This window comes from Delphinus delphis, chromosome 3 (assembly GCF_949987515.2).
Source record: "Delphinus delphis chromosome 3, mDelDel1.2, whole genome shotgun sequence".
NCBI classification, from domain to species: domain Eukaryota; kingdom Metazoa; phylum Chordata; class Mammalia; order Artiodactyla; family Delphinidae; genus Delphinus; species Delphinus delphis.
The window spans coordinates 97,200,915-97,225,805 of record NC_082685.1 but is presented as its reverse complement, the minus strand read 5'-3'; the positions used below and the strand labels follow the sequence as shown (position 1 = coordinate 97,225,805).

General features: G+C 35.8%; 1 protein-coding gene across 1 annotated transcript in view; it reads left to right on the top strand.

Annotated features, from left to right (window-relative positions):
- SLF1 (SMC5-SMC6 complex localization factor 1) overlaps positions 1-24,563 on the top strand; it is a 66,924-nt gene extending 42,361 nt beyond the window's left edge. The window contains exons 15-21 of the mRNA XM_060006991.1: positions 8,879-9,026; positions 15,411-15,556; positions 16,517-16,680; positions 17,466-17,599; positions 19,510-19,602; positions 20,010-20,192; positions 22,824-24,563. Of these exons, the coding sequence (XP_059862974.1) occupies positions 8,879-9,026; positions 15,411-15,556; positions 16,517-16,680; positions 17,466-17,599; positions 19,510-19,602; positions 20,010-20,192; positions 22,824-23,305 (1,350 nt within the window). The 3' untranslated portion in view covers positions 23,306-24,563. The remainder of the gene's footprint in view (positions 1-8,878; positions 9,027-15,410; positions 15,557-16,516; positions 16,681-17,465; positions 17,600-19,509; positions 19,603-20,009; positions 20,193-22,823) is intronic.
- Positions 24,564-24,891: the final 328 nt, after the last annotated feature.

Sequence of the window (24,891 nt, the reverse complement as noted above, 5' to 3'; positions counted from 1 at the left end):
GCGGTCACAACGCACCGAGCTGATCTCCCTGTGCTATGCGGCTGCTTCCCACTAGCTATCTACCTTACGTTTGGTAGTGTATATGTGTCCATGCCTCTTTCTCGCTTTGTCACCGTTTACCTTTCCCCCTCGCCATAGCCGCAAGTCCATTCTCTAGTAAGTCTGTGTCTTTATTCCTGTTTCACCCCTAGGTTTTTCATGACATTTTTTTTTCTTAAATTCCATATATATGTGTTAGCATACGGTATTTGTCTCTCTCTTTCTGACTTACTTCACTCTGTATGACAGACTCTAGGTCTATCCACCTCATTACAAATAGCTCAATTTCGTTTCTTTTTATGGCTGAGTAATATTCCATTGTATATATGTGCCACATCTTCTTTATCCATTCATCCGATGATGGACACTTAGGTTGTTTCCATCTCCTGGCTATTGTAAATAGAGCTGCAATGAACATTTTGGTACATGACTCTTTTTGAATTATGGTTTTCTCAGGGTATATGCCCAGTAGTGGGATTGCTGGGTCATATGGTAGTTCTATTTGTAGTTTTTCAAGGAACCTCCATACTGTTCTCCACAGTGGCTGTATCAATTTACATTCCCACCAACAGTGTAAGAGGGTTCCCTTTTCTCCACACCCTCTCCAGCATTTATTGTTTCTAGATTTTTTGATGATGGCCATTCTGACTGGTGTGAGATGATATCTCATTGTAGTTTTGATTTGCATTTCTCTAATGATTAGTGATGTTGAGCATTCTTTCATGTGTTTGTTGGCACTCTGTATATCTTCTTTGGAGAAATGTCTATTTAGGTCTTCTGCCCATTTTGGGATTGGGTTGTTTGTTTTTTTGTTATTAAGCTGCATGAGCTGCTTATAAATTTTGGAGATTAATCCTTTGTCAGTTGCTTCATTTGCAAATATTTTCTCCCATTCTGAGGGTTGTCTTTTGGTCTTCTTTATGGTTTCCTTTGCTGCGCAAAAGCTTTTAAGTTTCATTAGGTCCCATTTGTTTACTTTTGTTTTTATTTCCATTTTTCTAGGAGGTGGGTCAAAAAGGACCTTGCTGTGATTTACGTCATACAGTGTCCTGCCTATGTTTTCCTCTAAGAGTTTGATAGTTTCTGGCCTTACATTTAGGTCTTTAATCCATTTTGAGCTTATTTTTGTGTATGGTGTTAGGGAGTGATCTAATCTCATACTTTTACATGTAGCTGTCCAGTTTTCCCAGCACCACTTATTGAATAGGCTGTCCTTTCTCCACGGTACATTCCTGCCTCCTTTGTCAAAGATAAGGTGACCATATGTGCGTGAGTTTATCTCTGGGCTTTCTATCCTGTTCCATTGATCTATATTTCTGTTTTTGTGCCAGTACCCTACTGTCTTCATTACTGTAGCTTTGTAGTATAGTCTGAAGTCAGGAAGCCTGATTCCTCCAGCTCCGTTTTTCATTCTCAAGATTGCTTTGGCTATTTGGGGTCTTTTGTGTTTCCATACAAATTGTGAAATGTTTTGTTCTAGTTCTGTGAAAAATGCCAGTGTTAGTTTGATATGGATTGCATTGAATCTGTAGATTGCTTTGGGTAGTAGAGTCATTTTCACAATGTTGATTCTTCCAATCCAAGAACATGGTATATCTCTCCATCTATTTGTATCATCTTTAATTTCTTTCATCAGTGTCTTATAATTTTCTGCATACAGGTCTTTTGTCTCCTTAGGTAGGTTTATTCCTAGATATTTTGTTCTTTTTGTTGCAGTAGTAAATGGGAGTGTTTTCTTGATTTCACTTTCAGATTTTTCATCCTTAGTGTATAGGAATGCCAGAGATTTCTGTGCATTAATTTTGTATCCTGCTACTTTACCAAATTCATTGATTAGCTCTAGTAGTTTTCTGGTAGCATCTTTAGGATTCTCTATGTATAGTATCATGTCATCTGCAAACAGTGACAGCTTTACTTCTTCTTTTCCAATTTGGATTCCTTTTATTTCCTTTTCTTCTCTGATTGCTGTGGCTAAAACTTCCAAAACTATGTTGAATAAGAGTGGTGAGAGTGGACAACCTTGTCTTGTTCCTGATCTTAGTGGAAATGCTTTCAGTTTTTCCCCATTAAGGATGATGTTGGCTGTGGGTTTGTCATATATGGCCTTTATTATGTTGAGGAAAGTTCCCTCTATGCCTACTTTCTGCAGGGTTTTTATCATAAATGGGTGTTGAATTTTGTCAAAAGCTTTCTCTGCATCTATTGAGATGATCATGTGGTTTTTCTCCTTCAATTTGTTAATATGGTGTATCACGTTGATTGATTTGCGTATATTGAAGAATCCTTGCATTCCTGGAATTAACCACACTTGATCATGGTGTATGATCCGTTTAATGTGCTGTTGGATTCTGTTTGCTAGTATTTTGTTGAGAATTTTTGCATCTATGTTAATCAGCGATATTGGCCTGTAGTTTTCTTTCTTTGTGGCATCCTTGTCTGGTTTTGGTATCAGGGTGATGGTGGCCTCATAGAATGAGTTGGGGAGTGTTCCTCCCTCTGCTATATTTTGGAAGAGTCTGAGAAGGATAGGTGATAGCTATTCTCTAAATGTTTGATAGAATTCGCCTGTGAAGCCATCTGGTCCTGGGCTTTTGATTGTTGGAAGATTTTTAATCACAGTTTCAATTTCAGTGCTTGTGATTGGTCTGTTCATATTTTCTTTTTCTTCCTGATTCAGTCTTGGCAGGTTATGCCTTTCTAAGAATTTGTCCATTTCTTCCACGTTGTCCATTTTATTGGCATAGAGTTGCTTGTAGTAATCTCTCATGATCTTTTGTATTTCTGCAGTGTCACTTGTTACTTCTCCTTTTTCATTTCTAATTCTATTGATTTGAGTCTTTTCCCTTTTTTTTTTGATGAGTCTGGCTAATGGTTTATCAATTTTGTTTATCCTTTCAAAGAACCAGCTTTTAGTTTTATTGATCTTTGCTATCGTTTCCTTCATTTCTTTTTCATTTATTTCTCATCTGATTTTTATGATTTCTTTCCTTCTGCTAACTTTGGGGTTTTTTTGTTCTTCTTTCTCTAATTGCTTTAGGTGCAAGGTTAGGTGGTTTATTCGAGATGTTTCCTGTTTCTTAAGGTAGGATTGTATTGCTATAAACTTCCCTCTTAGAACTGCTTTTGCTGCATCCCATAGGTTTTGCGTTGTCGTGTCTCCATTGTCATTTGTTTCTAGGTATTTTTTGATTTTCTCTTTGATTTCTTCAGTGATCACTTCGTTATTAAGTAGTGTATTGTTTAGCCTCCATGTGTTTGTATTTTTTACAGATCTTTTCCTGTAATTGATATCGAGTCTCATAGCATTGTGGTCGGAAAAGATACTTGATACAATTTCAATTTTCTTAAATTTACCAAGGCTTGATTTGTGACCCAAGATATGATCTATCCTGGAGAATGTTCCATGAGCACTTGAGAAGAAAGTGTCTTCTGTTGTTTTTTGATGGAATGTCCTATAAATATCAATTAAGTCCATCTCGTTTAATGTATCATTTAAAGCTTGTGTTTCCTTATTTATTTTCATTTTGGATTATCTGTCCATTGGTGAAAGTGGGGTGTTAAAGTCCCCTACTATGAATGTGTTACTGTCGATTTCCCCTTTTATGGCTGTCAGTATTTGCCTTATGTATTGAGGTGCTCCTATGTTGGGTGCATAAATATTTACAATTGTTATATCTTCTGCTTGGATCGATCCCTTGATCATTATGTAGTGTCCTTCTTTGTCTCTTCTAATAGTCTTTGTTTTAAAGTCTATTTTGTCTGATATGAGAATTGCTACTCCAGCTTTCTTTTGGTTTCCATTTGCATGAAATATCTTCTTCCATCCCCTTACTTTCAGTCTGTATGTGTCTCTAGGTCTGAAGTGGGTCTCTTGTAGACAGCAAATATATGTGTCTTGTTTTTGTATCCATTCAGCCAATCTGTGTCTTTTGGTGGGAGCATTTAGTCCATTTACATTTAAGGTAATTATCGATATGTGTGTTCCCATTCCCATTTTCTTAATTGTTTTGGGTTCGTATTGTAGGTCTTTTCCTTCTTTTGTGTTTCTTGCCTAGAGAAGTTCCTTTAGCAGTTGTTGTAGAGCTGGTTTGGTGGTGCTGAACTCTCTCAGCTTTTGCTTGTCTGTAAAGGTTTTAATTTCTCCATCAAATCTGAATGAGATCCTTGCTGGGTAGAGTAATCTTGGTTGCAGGTTTTTCTCTTTCAACACTTTCAATATGTCCTGCCAGTCCCTTCTGGCTTGCAGAGTTTCTGCTGAAAGATCAGCTGTTAACCTCATGGGGATTCCCTTGTGTGTTATTTGTTGTTTTTCCCTTGCTGCTTTTAATGTTTTCTTTGTATTTAATTTTTGACAGTTTGATTAATATGTGTCTTGGCGTATTTCTCCTTGGATTTATCCTGTATGGGACTCTCTGTGCTTCCTGGACTTGATTAACTATTTCCTCTCCCATATTAGGGAAGTTTTCAACTATAATCTCTTCAAGTATTTTCTCAGTCCCTTTCTTTTTCTCTTCTTCTTCTGGAACCCCTATAATTCAAATGTTGGTGCGTTTAATGTTGTCCCAGAGCTCTCTGAGACTGTCCTCAGTTCTTTTCATTCTTTTTTCTTTATTCTGCTCTGCAGTAGTTATTTCCACTATTTTATCTTCCAGGTCACTTATCCGTTCTTCTGCCTCAGTTATTCTGCTATTGATCCCATCTAGAGTATTTTTCATTTCATTTATTGTGTTGTTCATCATTGTTTGTTTCATTTTTAGTTCTTCTAGGTCCTTGTTAACTGATTCTTGCATTTTGTCTATCCTATTTCCAAGATTTTGGATCATCTTTACTATCATTATTCTGAATTCTTTTTCAGGTAGACTGCCCATTTCCTCTTCATTTGTTAGGTCTGGTGGGTTTTTATCTTGCTCCTTCATCTGCTGTGTGTTTTTCTGTGTTTTCATTTTGCTTATCTTACTGTGTTTGGGGTCTCCTTTTTTGCAGGCTGAAGGTTCATAGTTCCTGTTGTTTTTGGTGTCTGTCCCCAGTGGCTAAGGTTGGTTCAGTGGGTTGTGTAGGCTTCCTGGTGGAGGGTACTAGTGCCTGTGTTCTGGTGGATGAGGCTGGATCTTGTCTTTCTGGTGGGCAGGTCCACGTCTGGTGGTTTGTTTTGGGGTGTCTATAGACTTATTATGATTTTGGGCAGCCTCTCTGCTAATGGGTGGGGTTGTGTTCCTGTCTTGCTAGTTGTTTGGCATAGGATGTCCAGCACTGTAGCTTGCTGGTCGTTGAGTGAAGCTGGGTGCTGGCATTGAGATGGAGATCTCTGGGAGATATTCGCTGTTTGATATTATGTGCAGCTGGGAGGCCTCTTGTGGACCAGTGTCCTGAAGTTGGCTCTCCCACCTCCGAGGCACAGCACTGACTCCTGGCTGCAGCACCAAGAGCCTTTCATCCACAGGGCTCCTTAATTTGGGATGATTTGTTGTCTATTCATGTATTCCACAGATGCAGGGTACATCAAGTTGATTGTGGAGCTTTAATCCGCTGCTTCTGAGGCTGCTGGGAGAGATTTCCCTTTCTCTTCTTTGTTCTCACAGCTCCCAGGGGCTCAGCTTTGGATTTGGCCCCGCCTGTGCGTGTAGGTCGCTGGAGGGAGTCTGTTCTTCGCTCAGACAGGACGGGGTTAAAGGAGCCGCTGATTCAGAGGCTCTGGCTCACTTAGGCCGGCGGGGAGGGAGGGGCACAGAGTGCGGGGCGGGCCTGCGGTGGCATAGGCCGGCATGAGGTTGCACCAGCCTGAAGCGCGCCGTGCGTTTTCTCGGGGGAGTTGTCCCTGGATCCCGGGACCCTGGCAGTGGCGGGCTGCACAGGCTCCCCGGAAGGGGGTGTGGATAGTGACCTGTGTTCGCACACAGGCTTCGTGGTGGCGGCAGCAGCAGCCTTAGCATCTCATGCCCGTCTCTGGGGTCCGCGCTTTTAGCCGCGGCTCGCGCCAGTCTCTGGAGCTCCTTTAAGCAGCACTCTTAATCCCCTCTCCTCGTGCACCAGGAAACAAAGAGGGAAGAAAATGTCTCTTGCCTCTTCGGCAGGTCCAGACTTTTCCCCGGACTCCCTCCCGGCTAGCCGCGGTGCACTAACGCCCTGCAGGCTGTGTTCATGCCGCCAACCCCAGTCCTCTCCCGGCGCTCCAACAGAAGCCGGAGCCTCAGCTCCCAGCCCCGCCCACCCTGGTGGGTGAGCAGACAAGCCTCTCGGCTGGTGAGTGCCGGTCGGCCCGATACTCTGCGCTGGAATCTCTCTGCTTTGCCCTCCGCACCCCTGTTACTGTGCTCTCCTCCGCGGCTCCCAAGCTCCCCCACTCCGCCACCCAAAGTCTCTGCCCACGAAGGGGCTTCCTAGTGTGTGGACACTTTTCCTCCTTCACAGCTCTCTCCCGCTGGTGCAGGACCCGTCCCTATCCTTTTGTCTCTGTTTAGTTTTTTCTTTTGCCCTAACCAGGTACGTGGGGGGGTTCCTTGCCTTTTGGGAGGTCTGAGGTCTTCTGCCAGCGTTCAGTAGGTGTTCCGTAGGAGTTGTTCCACGCGTAGATGTATTTCTGGTGTATCTGTGGGGAGGAAGGTGATCTCCGCGTCTTACTCTTCCACCATCTTCCCGGAAGTCGTAAGCAATATTGATACTCATTTGTGGTGTCAGGTACACATGTACATATATTTTCATCAGGAAAGAGAGAGAGTCTTACCTGGTTGGTTTTATGTTATTTTTACTTGATAGAGTGCTAGATTGTTGTTTATATGAGGCTTAGCTCTATGTGCTAACCTCATCTTCCCTATCCAGAGTCTTAGGACCAGGGAGCTGAAGTAACCCTGATTGAGATGGGGGAATACTTTGAGAAATCAAAATGTAGTAGTCTCTTGCTTTCTTCCTGAGAAGTGTCATTGCTGATATTCAGATATACATTATGTTGGAAGGAACATTCTGTGGCATGGATATTGACATGATCATTTGCTAGTTTAAACAGAGATTTTCATTGTCCTGTTCTATGTTCTCTTGATAAGTTGAACCATGAGAGGTAAAATCGCTCAGAGTGATCATCTACATTTTGGCTTTGCAAAGAATGGAGTTGGCTTCCTGCAAAGTTTGTTGAAGACTGGCTAAGACCCATACTTAAAGGAGTTATTTCTGGTCAGCTGCAAGGCTTGACACCTGTCAGGGTCCAAGGGAGGTGTGGGTATTTCCCCAGCCTGCTGATATGGCCTGTCCTGCTGCTCACTTCCCATGGCACACAACTACAACTGCAAGGCTTAAACTCAGCCCTCTGATCACCGGAGAAGGGGTCCTGCTGATGCCCACTCACGAATCCTGACCTGACAGGATCAGGCTGTGGTCAAGGTTCCATATCTTGGCCCCTGATCGTATCAGAAGGGCAGTGCTTCGCTAATCATGCAGCTTAAAATCCCCTTCGTCCCATTCTTCAGAGTCTCTCTCCCACATTCTGATATCCAGCCTTGCCAGAATACCATCTGCTACCCAACAGTGTGGTAGGGCAAAAGGGGACCTAGGCACCTGCTGAAGATCCTGTCTCTGTGGGTTTTCCCTCAATAAACACTGTTTCAGCAGGCCTGATGTATGTGCTGCTTGACCATTTGTCCTTGTTTGTGCAACAACCCAAAAACAGCACTTCAGTTCTGAAACCATTTAATAGCTTCTTGCGCTAGGAATGATGCCTTAATGAAATGCTGTACATACCTGTAAGAACCTTGTCTGCTGAGGGCAGAAGAAATAAATCCTATAGTCACTGAGGGTTCAAAGTGCTGGAGATTTCTCTGTCAGTAATCTCATATCAGGTATAGTATGGGGCAGAACATAGCAGTTATCTATTTAGATATAACATTTATTAAAACCCTTTCACATGGCTTCTCCCCAACTGTTAATTTAGTGATTTTTTTCACACATCCAACACGCCTAGACAACAAATACCAAAAATACAGGAATTTCAACTAGTTTTAATGTCATTGTGGAAAAGTGTTTATGTTTAAATCAAAGGTGTTTAAAAATATTATTTTCACACCTCTTCATCTTCATAGTTTATGGATTAGAAAGATATTTTTAAACACAGTGTGAAGCATGCTTATTGTAAGTAAGGTTTGTGTGCCTTGCTGTATTTCTTACAGTAGTTTAATATCGTTAATATATAAATGATGATATAAAAGAATATGTATACTTTTAAAACTGATATCTATATTTCTAAGTTAGGTAATGGTATATGATATAATTTAATAATTAAAATTTGATGAGCCGATTTTTTTTATTTTTTACAACAAAGTACAGTCTTGCTTGTTAAAGCTTGTATGCATTGTGTTTTTCAAGTCTTTTTCTGGCGAATGCCATTTAGGGAAATGTAAAGGTTAATTTTGTACATAAACAGTAGGAGTGGCTAAATCTCTTTTTTTGTAGTCATATATTCTTGTTAACAGAAATCCACAGAAGCCAAGTACTTCCTCATTGTTTTAATGGAATTATTGCCTGACTAAAGCACTTGACACCACTGGATAAAGTTATCTTAAAAGATTGTTACAAGCTATCCATATATAAGTCCTGGAAAATTTGTTTTATTAACTGTTTTGTCATACAGATACAGATTTAGATGTAGATATAGATCAGGGGAGGAAGGAGGGAAGGAAGGAGATGGAGAGAATGGAAAGAGGGAATTAGTTTGCTAGGTTTCTTAAGAATACCTTTTGGCATTAGCATACCCTGTTTTTTTAAATAGCTATGTTTTGCCTCAACAAGTATTCAAAATAATAGAAATAATACATTTCAGTATGTTTTAGTGATATTTTTCCAATCTCAATGTTAGGTCTTCAAACATGAACTAGCTTACTTATTGACTGGAATTCTTGGAGCAGCAATAGATTATTGGATTGTCCTTGGTCTTAAGATGGGTAGAAACGTGATGCGACACATGTCTGATGACTTAGGAAGTTACGTTTCCCTTTCATGTGATGGTAAGTGTGTCTATGTTACATGAGCCTTCTTCCCCATACATATCATTTATTATTCAAAAATAGTATTTTGATGCTTTCATAAAAATTTAATATAGCATGGAAAATAGTACATGGAAATAACTTATTATATATTTATATATAATGTTATTAATGTTTTCCTTAATCCTACAACAAAATATTAAAATTAAGCCGTTCTGTGAAAGTAAATATTTAGACAAATTTAAAACCAGTTTATTCTCTTTTCATTGAAGAGATAGATTTGCTTTTTAATGTTTGGTGTTTTAGAATCTCACATGGTAGAAACTATTTTCAGTACCTTTAATACTTCTAATTGTTCACCTAGAAAGCATTATCTGTCTGTAATGTTGTCTGCGCCCTATGAACAGTTTCCAGGTCTCTTCCTGCATAAATACTTAACAGTATTAAAAAATGAAAATCTTTGGATCAGAATACTTACTATGTTATAAAGCCACTTGGATTAACTTGAGCTATATCACTGGCTAAAACATTTTCCCCATGTACCTGTTGCTGTGTAATTTTTCTTATTATAACAAAAAGCTGCCATATTTCTTTTCCATTGAGTCTGACGATCTAACAAATTAGCATGGATGAAGCAAATAAAAGTAATACATATGTATAATTTTCTCACTCTTCCTCCTCCCCGCATTATCTAATTTTAAAGTTTCCTCTAAAGTAATAGGAATATTACTTAAGCAATATGATGACAGAACTCATCTTCACATGCTTACCTTATGAAAGGTTCTACCTAACTCTTTTGGGTCTCCAGGCTTCTATAAGATTTTATGTGTACATTCTTTTTTTTTAATATAGTTGATGTACAATATTATGTTTCAGGTGTACTACATGATTTGACATTTTCATACATTAGGAAATGATCACCACCATACGTCTAGTAACCATCTGTCCACATACAAAGTTATTACAGTGTTATTAACGTTTATGTTCATTCTTACACTTCAAAGCCAGTTTAGGGCCCTATGAACCATTTCCTTCTTCCCTCCCTTCTTTTCTTTCCTTCCTTTCTAAATTTCTAAAATGAACATATTTTAAAGTAAGTGAACTTCTGTGCCTCTCAAATATAAAAGATGATTTTTATATACTTAAAACTATTTTAGACTGCTAAGTAAGTATTCTGTTTTGTTACACATGTGTTTCGTTGCATCTTGGTTTTATATAAAAGAAAAAGTTCTTGAATATGCTGTCAATCACTTTAATACTTTGAAGAGAGATTCTAGAATAGAAATCCAGGCTCTAACTGGGTTCAGGATTTATTCGATGATGCCCTCTGCAAAGAGAGGTCTCTTTTTATACTACTGAAGTTAGAAGATTTTTATCTAAAGCATTTTATCTTCTTTTTTTCCTCTTTCTTTTTCATTGAGCTGAGGGGTGATTACTGTTCCTTTTGTGAAGTAGCTGTCCTTTGTTGCATGACTTTTTAACATTTCTTAGCTCAAATTCAATCTTCCTTCAGAACCCTTTCTTTTCATTTCTTTCCCACCATTCCTACTAGATCTTTTTTTTTTTTTTCTTTTTTTCCATTTTAGAAACAGCAGAATTCTGGCATTATTTGCTAGCATGGGAACTAAACATTCAGCTAAAAGGATTCCCTGTTTTCATTCCATAATGAAACTTCTTTGAGTTTGGGGACCCCAGGATAGAATTAGCAGTGCCTTTACAGACTATCAGTGTATTTATATGTGTTGTTTCCAGTGTGTATTGGTTACCTCTAGGGAAATATAACTTATCTTAGCCAAATGCATGAAATAATGCGCCTTGTGATAACAAGGTTCTACATGTTATGCATCAGCTTTAATGCTTTCTTTGCTCATAATGGAATGTCCCTTCACTTTAAAGCAAGGCATTGTTATCCACTGTTACTCTCAGTTTCCACAAGTTTAAACTCAACAAATTTGAGCCTGTGACTGACTTAAGCTGACTGACTTTAATGTTACCATTGTAATCCTGTCGACAGACTGATTACTTTGCTCTCAATATGTTTGATCACTAATATTTAAAACTACAAGAGATTTAAACTATATCCCCATTTGAACTGTGTGTTTAAGCCTTTCCTTTCTCTTCTCAAGGTACCACACAATTGGTTTCTTAGACTTCCAATTAAACCATAGAAAGGCAGTTTTAAAAATTCAACATACATATCTAAAAATGGTTCAAATTAATCTTCCTAAATTTTTGTTAGTACATCTTGATTTTTAGCCTTTGTCAAGAGATAGAAATCAAGTGAATAGTTTATCCTTAAGAGAGCAGTAGCTTTTCTACAGCTAATATGCAAAGTTAAACTGTATAATACAGAGCTTGTAGAATAATACACTCATCCCTACAAGTGAACCAGGTGTTCTAATAATGTCCTTTTGGTCAATATTTTGCTCTTTTGATAGAGAACCATTTCTTTTTCTCTGTAGATACTCCGTAGTTTGTATGTTTGTTTGTTTGACCATGTCTTTGTATTATTCTTCAGCTCAGTTAAACTATTATTTGCTTTTTCTAAGTCATTAGTAAAGATTTTATAATTTGGCTGTTATATAGCTTCCAGTTGAAGATACTGGTCCATCTTTCTCATTTATGACAAACGATGTTTTGTTTTTTTTCTAGTCCAAAAGTATAAAATACATACTATGGTACTACTCAGATTCAGATCTATTGAATTAATTTTAGTTTAGTAAAATTGTTGTTAGTTGTTAATTGTTTTGTAGAAAATTATGGCAGAAGATATTTCAGTAGATAAGTAAAATTCTTTCTTCTTTCCATCAGAGCTCATCCAGCAGTCCCACATAGATGCCATTCTCTCTTGTTCCGAAACACTTTGAACAGAAAGAGTTTCCTTATATCCCTTTCTATATTTTAGCATCAAGATCTGAAATTTCTTTTTTGTGCCTAATTGAAATTCCTGATGTATTGGCTTAAACTAGGGTTGACAAACTGTTTTTGATAAAATATAAGATAGTAAATATTTTTGGCTTTTCAGCTCTACCATCTCTGTCCCAACCACTCAACTCTACTCTTAAGAAAGCAGTGATACATAGTACATAAATCAACATGGCTGTGTTCCAGTAAAACTTTATTCATAAAAATAGGCAGCAAGACATAGTTTGTCAATCCTTAACTTCAGTTTATTTCTTCTCCTGTTTTCACTGGGAAGAAAACATGTCATCAGAAGTTACTATAATATTTTTCACATCTTTAGAGAACTTTAATAAAGCTTCCTTTGCCTTTCTCAGGCTACGTCATTATCTTTTCCTGAGAGTTTTTCCAAACCTTTATTGGCTTTTTTTTTTTACTCTCTATTTTAATCCCTCTCCATGCTTCAGACCTTTTCCAAAAATATACATTTTTATAATTTGACTAATCATCTCAATCAAAATGTTTCTGTTGCCTGCATTTGTTCAACAGATTTTTATTGGCATTCTACCAGGCATTGAGGTAAACACTTCATATACAGTGGAAGAGGGAAACAAAATATGATCCTTGCCTTTTTGGAGCTTTCGGTGGGAGAGGCAGACTGTAATTAAGTTAATGTAAATACATCATTTTAAAGTGCTAAGTGCTCCAAATAAGAAAAACTAAGTGTTGAGCTGGATAAACTTATTTTATGTAGAGTGGTCATGGAGAGCAAAACCTGAAGGATAAGTAGGAGTTTGGCAGAGTCAGGGAAGTGTATTCCATTCAGAAGACACAACATTTACTAAAACTCGGAGATAGGAAAGAGTTGGGCCTGTTTGAAATCTTTTGATGCCTGGCTGATGACAAGCAGAAGGGAGAAGAGTGGCCACAGTAAAGCCAAAAAAGTAATAGAGGAGCTTGAGTAGGAACTTCCAAGCCCTATTTAGGGGTTAGAAACCATTTTTCAAAGGGAGTGGCATGATCTAAGTAACTTTTTTAAAGATCATCCTGGCTTGGCTCTCCAGTTATTGCTATCTGCCAGTCATTCATTCATTTATCTATTAAGTACTAAATGTTTATTCTGTGCAAGCTACTAACCTACTAGCTGTGAGGGCAATAAAAATGATCCTGCCATTGAAGGTCTTAAAGTCCAGGGGTTAAGTTTCTTTCTTTTTTTTTTTTTTTTTTGTTTAACTTTTTATTTTATGTTGGAGTCCAGTTGAGTAACAATGTTGTATTAGTTTCAGGTGTACAGCAAAGTGATTCAGTTTTACATGTACATGTATCTATTCTTTTTCAAATTCTTTTCCCATTTAGGTTGTTACCTAATATTGAGCATAGTTCCCTGTGCTATACACTAGGTCCTTGCTGGTTATTCATTTTAAATAGAGCAGTGTGTACATGTCAGTCAGGGGTTAAGTTTCTTAAGTTCTCTTGTTCATCTCTTATTGATCATTCCCTTCAAGTGTCTGTTACCTGGTCATATGTGGATCCATTATAGTTTGTATTTGCTATTTCTTTAAAGCTACCAAATGTTATTTCTAGGTGAATAACTCCATTTAGAAGTTCCACTGTGGGATCGTTGCTTTTGAACTGTACAGTACAAGTTATTTCTGCTTTGCTTTTGCCTCTGCTTAGAGTTGATACGTAAGATCAGTTGGTTGTAGTAAAGTCTGTGATGATAGATGTGCTTTTTTTTAATGTGTATAACTAGAGATTTAATATTGGAAAGATCTTTTGCTGCTCATCCTTCAGTTCATTGCTTTCATAGTTTCAGATAATACTAGCAGCCTAGTAGGTTGTAAGTAGTCCGTTGTAACAAAAAGTTGTAAATAACTCCTTTCTTGTTTCCAGTTCTTATAAATTATATCTCTGAGGCCATATTTGGACAGGATTGTTTGAATTCAGCAACCATATGTCTGTGTGGGGCTAGGTGGATCTATTTAACATCTGACTGGAGCCATTTGCCCAAATGGCAGTCTGCCACAAGCAAGAACCTCAGATCTCTTTAGTCCAGGCAGTTTCTTTCTGAGCCTGGCCACTGTTTATGTTTGGGGCCAGATAATTCTTTATTGTGAGGGGCTGTCCTGTGAACTGTGAATTGTAGGACAGTTGGTAGCATGCCTGGCCTTTGCCTACTACGTTGCCAGTATATTTCTCTCCCCAGTTGTGACAACCACAAATTGCCAAATGTTCCCAGGGGCAAAATTCCTCCTTAAACTGTTGTTCTTCTCCACACCCCACCCCCATCCCACCCCAACTCTCCTTCCCTCATTGAAAGTCAGGCAAGGACTGCAAGGACACCAGAGGCCCTAGCCTTTCGGGAAGGCATCTGAGAAGGACAGGATTTCACTGGATGTCTGCGAAGTCTGCTCAGCCAAGGGAAGTCAGCTCCTGAGTAGAGACTTCAAATTTTAAGCTTTATATTGCTATTAAGTTTATTATTCTGTCCAATTTTTAAAATGTATATTGACCTGTTATGTTATTTTGCTAACTTTATTGACTTTTTCTAATTCTTTATTCTTCCATTATTTGTAGTTAATTTTAATCTGCCTTATTGTATATCAACTTTTTTCATCCTGTTTTGCTTAATTTTAGCTTTTTTAGTATCCTATTGATTGATTATTCTTTACCATTCCAGTGTATTATCCATGCTATTACTTAAGCAGAGAGTATTAATAGAGAATTCATAACATTAAATTTACAAGGGAAATAGTCACTTCAGTCCTTTATCACTTTCAATTCATGTATATATTTGTGTATTTCCATATTATTGGAGAACTTGAGGATTTTAGAATGAAGAGATTTGAGACTCTTGGTGTTTTTGTTGTTTGTTTGTTTTGTCATTTAAAATTATACTCCTCTCCCGCACTTGGTATAGTACAGTGGGTGCAAACTTCTAAGGAAATTCTTATGCATTCTCTTGTCTTACCTTATCCCTCTTCTTTACCTTTCCTCCTTCTCTGCAGTGATAGGATTCATGGATGTTGTCGGGGGAAAAATGTCTTCCTATCAGCTCAAGACTAATCAGTGCAAATTAAATACATGTGTGCCCATTTAAAAACCAAGTACCAGTTTTCCAAAGACACAGCCCTATTGTGGGAAGAGATCTTTAACATTAATTGGAAAGTATAGTGATAAAAGTCCATGTCTGTCTATCTATTCATATATCATCTATCCATTCATGTATGTATATATACGTATATATAAAATTTCAAGCCTTTTATTTAAAATAATAAAAAGTAGTGATTGTTTCAAATGTGAGAACATGTGCCATAAGAATTTCTCTTGAAGGGCAAGGAATAGGAATATTATCTATTTTTTGTGGTTTAAAATTATGTGGGTGAATCTTACTGGTATAGGAATCATCATCTGAATGAATAAAGTCCATGAAAGAAATTGTCTGTAGAAAGAAATTTTATAAGGTGTAGTAATAACTATATTTACTTCTCTTGTTTTCTACAGACTTTTCTTCACAGGAATTAGAGATTTTTATTTGTTCCTTTTCCTCTTCCTGGCTTCAAATGTTTGTTGCAGAGGCAGTCTTTAAAAAGTTGTGTTTACAGAGTTCCATTAGTATTTCTTCGGAGCCACTCTCTCTTCAGAAAATGGTAAGCACCACTCTATTTTAGTTCTTTTAATTTTTAAGAAGTAAGTTTATAAATTCTATTTTTAAATATTCTTAGTTATTCTAATAATTGGACAGAGCATATTAATCATAAATCTTTCAAACATATAAGCAGGTCGTTTTCTTCCTCAAAATGGAATAATTAGTGAATAGAAATTTTAATTACTTGAGAGTAATGAAGAATTGGTAACAGAAAAATTATACAGGAATCTTTATATCACTTGCCACAGTATGTAAGATTATTATTTTGGAAAGACCTTGATCCAGAAACATTCTACATAGTATTTAATGGTATTTAAAAAGCAAAATTTGCAAATGATGCCAAAGGTTATTCCAGTTATCCTATGTATATACACATATAAACTTGATTTGATCCAAGGTTTTCCAGTTTTATCTTGGCTATCTTTAGCTATTATTGATATCTAATATCTCCATCAGTTTCTTCAACAAATGAGAAATATGCTTGTTAATAATTGGTCAGATTGGGCAAATAATGTTTGCAACAATCCTTGTCTTCAGTGACTTTTGCGCTCCTCATTCTGTTTATTCCAGACTTCTTTTCTGTTGAAGGAAGACATTACCAAAATGGAAATGACAAAATACCAGTTGTACTTAAACCATAAATACTAAAAATAGGCTAATTATAACAAGTTGGGCATAAGATTCATCAAAAGAACTTTCCTAAATGAGTGTCAAATTTGAATTCAAAAAAACAATTATTTTGAAGAAGTCATTTTTCTTGTGTATGTCATATTGACTTAATGACATGGAACTAGCAGCTTTCTTAATATTTTAGCATGTTCATATGAGATAGGGTGGCAACCATAGTGATGAAACCAAGAAATTATAACTAAATTTAATGGTGAAATGAATCAAGTATTTTCTTTTTACTGTTTCCAGGTTTTTGTAGTTGAGAAAACAATATAATATTATTTTGCAACAGGTATATTCCTATTTGCCAGCTTTGGGGAAAACTGGTGTGCATGGGACTGGAAAAATGCAGATACCAAAGAAAATAGGACAGCGGCCTTGCTTTGAATCTCAGAGGGCTTTAATTATGCTGAATGGTGCTAAACAGAAACAAGTGGAAGGGCTGCCAGAGTTACCGTAAGTGATGCTTATATACCAGCTATGCTTTGTTTTCGAGTACAGCTCTTCTTCTTAGGCATTTCTTGAACTGTATCTTTATCTGAGATGTTGTCTGAATTATACTGATAGCAGAAAACTCAGTTTTATACCTATAAATGCACATGATCAACATTTTCACTTTCTTTAATTCAAGGTACACACTTTCTATTAAGTCTTTTTCAAAAGAAATAAAACTCTTCATCAAATTATTGTTCCACACAATTTTTGCCTTGTGATTTTTAAAGTACTACTTGTATATAATATAGATGGGATTTCAGAATGCATCGCCATGTGAGATACTCTGAGTTGTTACAATAGCTTTCCCCAAATGAGAAACCTCCTCTAAAAGTATGCTATATAAAATTCAGAAAACCTGAAATCTTTTTAGGAAGAAGAGGATAGGATTAGAATATGAACATAAGAATAGGGAGTAGGGGCCTGCATTTTGATCTTAGCAGTTTGCTTTAGTCTCTCTGCCAAATATGGTTTACTTGGTCTCGTCTGCTTTACTGGACATTCAATATTCATAAACTTTTTGGTGGGCTGTTGGGGGGTGCAAGGGTAATAAAATGAAAATTAATGCATAAAATTTGTTTCTGTACAGTTGAAATAAATATAAAAATAGAAAGCAGTAAAGATTTGAATGAATAAGGGGGTTTAAATTAAAAGAAGGCTAGATTTTTTTTTTTTTAACTCACCATATAATTTGTGCTTCTACGCCTTGGTGAAAAACAAGCTTTCATTATGTCTTACTTTCTTTTCAGAGAGCTGAATCTTGCTAAATGTTCCTCATCATTAAAAAGATTGAAAAAGAAGTCAGAAGGAGAATTGTCGTGTTCCAAGGAGAATTGCCCCTCTTTGGTTACAAAGATAAATTTTCACAAGACTAATTTAAAAGGTATTCCAAGTATCTAAATTAATTTATGCTAGGAACTTTTCGTGGTTATAGTCAGTATTTGCAAGTTTTACACACTGGCCCTGATGAATGCTTGAACTTAAATATTGGACTAGGTCCAGGAAATACCTTCCTGGAGAGCATATTATTTTTGTGAACTGGCATTTATACCAAAAAAAAAAAAAAGTGTTTAATACCTGGTGTAATAGAGTATTCCTCCCTTCTTTTCTCCACCTGCCTTTTCAAATATTAAACACTGTGTAACTCATGTTGAGCTCATTCCAGACTTGCCTGCCTTACTTTTCTATTCCACCTCAACCTGTGCTGCTTAGGATCAGTGTCTTGTGATTTGAAAGTATAATTCAGTCTTCATCTCTTTCAGTCCTAGACGTTTTGTGAACAAAGAATGAGAAGTAGGCTATGTTACATAGCTGTGTTAAGCATATGGACTCTTTTCTTCCAGGCATTGAGCCCAGACTATGAAATGTGCTTGGCTTTTGGTTCTAACTATACTGGAACCTAAGTACCTAAAGGGATGGAGTAACAAGAATAGCGTTGTAATAATTCACTCCGGCACTTCTTTTACTTAGGTACCCCTTAACTCAAAATTATAAATTACTACCAAGAGTCTGTATCTGGCCAAAGTAAATTGCCAAGTCTCTTGTTTATGAGCTATATCGTGTTTTTAATACAAATATTATCATTATGGCACCAAGCTTTCATCATCTTTCAACATGAGATGAGTTCATAATAGCATATCACAAATTCAAAATAACTGCCCGTTTGGCTCAAAATATGAAAAATGTATTAAATGTGAACTCAGATATTAACGTCACAAAACTGTGTCCTTTTTCTTTGTTTATTGTGTCAGAAAGTAAAATGAATATGAATGGCTTTAAGCTGAACAGCAGAAGGAACTGGAGGGAGGAAGAGAATTGAGAAATAGTAGAGAAAAACTTCGAAAGCTTTTCAATGCTTGTTAAAGAAATGTTTTGGTAGAAGTTACAGAGATAATCTGTAAAACTGAACACTGGAAAAATGTGCTACTTAGTATTTTATAGCAAGAAAGTTTGATTCAATATGTATTTCATTTGTTTTCAAAGCAGTTATTATGTTTTTTTAAATTCCCCTTACATCAAATTATCACTTATATCTTATTAATCTTGCTTACAGCAGAGAGGGGTGTAGTCAATTTTAGGCAGCAGGCACTAACTGCACCCCTCCTAGAAAAGACTTTGCCATTCTATTTGTCATTCTTGTTCAGCTTTAAATGGTACTAGGGATTTTTTTCGTGTGTGTGCATGTGCGTGTGCGTGTGTGTGTGTTTATATTAAGATTCCCCCATTTCTCCTTCTCTGTGCTGCTGTAGCCAAGCCAGACAGCCTATTGAGAAGCAGCAAACCATCTGTTAATGGATTTGAAGTTCTGAATTACACTTGAGTGTGTAGAGGCACTCATGCTTAGCCAGAAACATTCATTTGAATTAAGCTATAAATGCTGTATAAAAAAGAGCCATACATTTAACGTAGGTTCATGAATAAATTTAAGAGGGCAATTGCACTTTAAACTTTTATTGCTGCAAAACCCAGTATATTTGGTGTTCTCTGATCATTTGAGGGTTTTATAGCAGGATTGAAACTTCAAACCTTGAACTAGGGGGAGACAATGCCTATATTAAACCTTTAGTAGAATTTCATTGCTGAATTGCTGATAGAACAGAGAGGCTCTATGGATTGGTGGGGTTCCCTCCCCCCTCTTTTTTTTAATGTGAGAGATGTTTAAACCAGTCAAAAGGAAAACTCAATAAATAATTTTCTGGCATGGGGCCAGATCTCCTAGTTCATGCCCTTTGATTATTTTCTTTAGTTGATATCTTGTCTTCTCTGGAATAATCTATTAATTTTTTATGGCAGGAGAAACAGCCCTCCATAGGGCTTGCATAAATAACCAAGTGGAGAAATTGATTCTTCTTCTCTCTATGCCAGGAATAGACATCAATGTTAAAGGTAAGTTCTAAATCTTTGTTGTCTAATTCAATGTCTTAATATTTGTGATATTAAATAGTTTAATTTCAACATTAAGAAAAATCATTTAAGTATATTTACCTAACATATCTTTAAAGTATTGCTAGTAGCAAAACCAAGAAATTCATCACATATTGATGTATAATAGTGCACAACCATTTTTTGACATCTATATTTTGATCAGATCCCAACATCAATATTTTAAAATAGTTTTTAATTTATTTTTTACAATTAGAAATATGATTACACCCTAGGCATTTTTATCAAAGAGTTCTATTTGTATATGAGGCACTTGGAAAGTCACACTGAGAAGGGAAGTAAAATATCAATACTTCACTACCAAAGTCCTACTTTTGCCGTTTTAAAATTTGCCTTGATTTCTAATTTAGACAATGCTGGCTGGACGCCTTTGCATGAAGCCTGTAACTATGGCAACACAGTATGTGTCCAGGAAATTTTGCAACGTTGTCCAGAGGTAGATCTGCTCACTCAAGTGGACGGGGTGACTCCTTTGCATGATGCACTGTCAAACGGACATGTAGAAATTGGCAAGCTGCTACTCCAGCATGGGGGTGAGTGCATTTATGCTAAACGGGTTATGATAAATTATCCAGTTTTTTGATGAATCCCTCAGAGGTAGAAAGTATTTTATATTTTAAGCTCTATAAGGAAAGATGCCTTTATTACATTTTAATGAAAAAGTAAAGATGAAAAGTCTGCTAGAATGTAAGCACCTTTTATTTACTGAGGATAAAAACCTTTTCATAAAATGTATTTATTTATTGTATTATTAAGCCTTTTTACCTTTGTTATGAGAGTGTATTTTGAATTGAGTGTGTTGGTTTTTACTATTAATCCTTTTACTTAAAGTGTGTAATGTCTGTAAACCAGCCATTTCTGAAAGCTTATTAATAAATGGATGTAAATGTTCAATTGTGAGTACTTGGTTTTTTCATTCTTGTTTCATTTCCTATATATAACTGCTAACGATTATTCTTTTCTTTAATTAGTCTTTTCTTTATAGACTACAAAAAAGACATCCTAGAATAATATCTTTTCTTCATTCACATTTTGTAGTCAATAAGTTAAGTAGGAGGACTTCCAAATGATAATAACTGTTGTGTAGAGGGTATGTGATGGAAGTAACTTGAGCTTAATATTCATCTACTGCTTTTTCTGCTGATTTCTTACCTGATCTCTGCTTTCAGAACCCTTTTTTCCACCCCCTAACTCAGTGATATTCTTCTTATATCTGAACTGAATAATATAAATTTTATATCAAAGTGTTCAAAACTAATTTGCGTTTTAAAAGGAAAAACAAAGTGATGACTAGCTTATAATACACAAAGATTTGTATAAATTTCCTATTACTTTTATTTGTACTAAAAATACTGTTGTACTATTTATCCAGTCATTAAAGCTATTTGATTCTGCATGAAAATAAACAGCATATTTTCCTTAGCTATCTCTTTACTATATATCTATATCTATCTGTCATCTATCTGAGGAAGGCTCTATATCATGGTAGTTTAACATGTTTGGTTATTTATAGTCTTCTCCTGCCCCCTAAAGGCCTTAGTGTGTCTGTTTTACTTATACCATTTCATAATCGATGTATTTTTCAGTTTTTATACTTTTTTTAGTATTATATGTTTACAAAACCATACTGTTATATCTCCTAAGTGTTTTAGTTTTCTACTTAACTATGTATGTGACATTCCAAGCCAATATTTGGCTTTGCTTCAATTGGTCTAAGTGATGTAAAAGCCATTATTGTATTAAGGTATTAAGTCCAACTTTTCAGAAGAAGAAGGCATTATACTAACCAATGTGAATTGTTTTAGGACCTCTGGTGAAGAATAGTAAATTGATGAGTTCTTTGTCCCAAGAGAGGAAATCTACTTGTATTTGCATTTATCAAGGTCCTTCAGCAATCATACAGATTTCTCTTTGCCTTAGGTATAATCTGAGTTTGGACCTGTCAAATGGTTTGACACCATCATTGTAGAAACTATATTATCTCTTCATTGTGAGTCGCTCAGTATTGAGAGCAATAATTTAAATTATGTTTCTAAAACCTTTGTTTACTTTTGGTATCTTGTGTTCATAATTTTGTTGTATTTTCTCTTTTAAACAGGAATAACTTGAAACATTTTTTTTGAAATATCAACATAATGAAAACAGATCTAATTTTGATTTAGAATGTTTTCCGTAAATTATACATTAATCGTATGTCATTACTGGTTGATCTTTTACATTAATTACATTTTATATCTAGGCCACTACATGTGTCTCATCAGATTCATCATTAAGAGTTTTAGCAGCTATGATCTGTAATCTCTGACAATAAGATCTGTGTTGTATGGTAGAATCTTCTGATTATGTCTGCTAGTACTCAAACTTTTATATCCCTTGTAACATTTTTATGGCAAAGTACATAAATAATTATAGGACTTGACTGGCAGAGGTGCGAAGTACTCCTGTACTTTGCTGTGTGACCAAACACTGAGTCATTGTTATTTTGCCCCTCTCATATCATCCTTAACTACCCAGGGGATAAACTGTATATTCAAAACTTTCTTAGTAGATGGTTAGATGGGTGTAGCTAGCATAGATGGATGAAATCTGAGTTTTTCCCAGAGCAGTTAATATTTACTTTTTGTGAATCAGTTACCCATATTAAAAATTGAACATAAGCAAGGATAATGAAAAACGTGTTCTGTGTCTGGGCAAAGTTTTGCAGTCTGCACTGCTACCATTGCCTATTAGCAATGGAAGGGGTCAGTACTTTTTCCGCTTGGTGATATTATGAAATACCTTTAAGGCTCTTATACAGAATTTAAGATAAATGTATTTTTTTTAAATTTTCTTCAGGAACACTGATATTCTTATTTGAAGATGGCAACTTATAAAGTTTTATCAAAGTTTTTTTTTTTAATTTATAACCATATATGTTATTTATTGAACTAAGGCATGTGCTTTTAGGCAAACCTGATTAGGCAATTGACTAGATTATTTTTTTCTAATGCACCTTTATTAGTTAGTATATAGAACCAGTTAATTATGTCAATATGAATTACTACAAAATATGACTGTAAAGTGAGCCCTGGATGCTTTGGGGAAAAAAGGAGAGAGAAAATGGCTGTTACACTGCCAAAATAAGAATGTTTAACTCTTAACGTTTTGCATGTTCTTTTTCACAGGCCCAGTGCTTCTGCAGCAGAGGAACTCTAAGGGGGAATTGCCCTTGGATTATGTGGTATCATCTCAAGTCAAGGAAGAACTATTTGCTATCACAAAAATAGAAGATACAGTGGAGAACTTTCATGCACAAGCAGAGAAACATTTTTACCACCAGCAACTTGAATTTGGCTCATTTTTACTTAGTAGGATGTTGCTAAATTTTTGTTCAGTTTTTGGTTTGTCTTCAGAGCTCTTCTTAGCTTTCAGAGGATTAACTCATCTAAATGACCTGCTTATAGTTTGTCAGAATTATAAGGAAACCACTAGTGCTCGTACTGACTGGTTATTGGATCTTTATGCTAGAAATATAAAGACATTGCAGAAACTCCCAAATATTCTTAAGGAACTCCCTGAGAATTTAAAAGCGTGTCCTGGAGTACACACTGAGGCCTTATTGGTGACATTGGAAATGATGTGTCGGTCGGTCACTGAGTTTTCATGATGATAACAGAAAATATGGGTCAGCTTTCTAAACCTGCTCAGCTTGCTTTGTCATTTATTATGGACTTCATAGCTTATAAACAATAAATAATTTCATTTATTTATTGACAGAATTTGCAGCCTTGCTAAATCTTTAAAGCACTTAAAGAACTTATCCAAAGCATAGTATAGGCTTCTTTTTCCAGTGTGTAGGACTTAACTCAAAAGTAAAAAATAGTTTTGTTTGATACACATTGCATTTATTAGTCTTTATTATTTTTTGTTCTAAAAGTATTATTTATTTATATTGTACATGTAAAATTTTTTAATTTAAATATTTTTTCAAATCAAAATGTAATGTCCTCTCTTCTAGGTGTTCTGGGTCTTAGCATCATGGCAAGAATATTCATGCAAATGTGCACCTATAAACATGTAGCTCCCTGTTTCTTCTCTGTAGGCTGTTGGAATAAAATACTCAGTTTTACGTGTTTCTAAAATAAACATTTCAAAATTCACAATAATATATTCTTTTGGTTTTTAAATTTAGTAAATGTGCTAATAGTTTGATCCCTTGATCTATTTTATTTTAGCAGTTCCTATAGAAAGTGTATTTCTACTCCATGTAACCACTGTTCTGTAAGTGAAAACATTTTGCTTCATAATGTTTTATTAAATATTAAGATTATAAATGGCAACAAAGTAAAGAATTTGAGATTATCTAAAATCTTAATGTACAGTATGTATTTACACATTTCAATTTGCAGTTTTTCCTAATAGTAATTTGTAGTAAAACTAAAAGAAAGGATATGGATAATAATTACTTTTGAAACTGGAGTTGCTTTACTAGTGGGAATAAGTTACATTGTGATACAGCTGGAAAAGAAACATTAGAACTTCCATTTCGATTTTATGTAACTTAAGTGATGATCTCACAGCAATTAATCTGCTAAAGAAGCACACTTTAGTTTTATTTTGGAAATAGATCTTTTAGCAGGATACAAATGCTGAGAGTCTTATTACTGGGTTTACAGTCTAAACTAAAAATTGCTACATTACTTTATCAGCTCTGAATAAAAGTCAAGTTTTTTTCCTACATTTTTAAATCAGTAATTTTTTACACATACTGTAAGAAGTATTAGCTGTTTCTAGTTAGCCTTCAAATGTGACATCATACAACTCTCTTTTGATGTTTATTGTTAGTTGCCAAAATATCAGAGAAAACATGACTAAGGAACGTTATAATGCTCATAGAGAGTAAAGTGCTTCCCCAGATGATGTGTAGGAACATTTTTATTCCAAAGAGTAGCCACTTTACGTCACTTGTGAAGGCATGTGGAATAACACTTGCTTGGTAAACTAATAAAAACATAGACTTTGACATCAAACAGACATAGTTTCAAATCCTTGTGTAATTTCTTACTAACTGAATTACAAAGCAGGTTTCTTTCTAGCTTTGGTTTTCTTACCTGTCAAGTGGAAATAACACCAGGTATCTTGGTCATGATAGAATTAAGTTAGTAGCCATTCACCCTATATGGCACTTAATAAATGTTACTTCCTTTTGCATTCTTAACTCCTCTTTTTAGTTATAACGAATTATTTAGATAG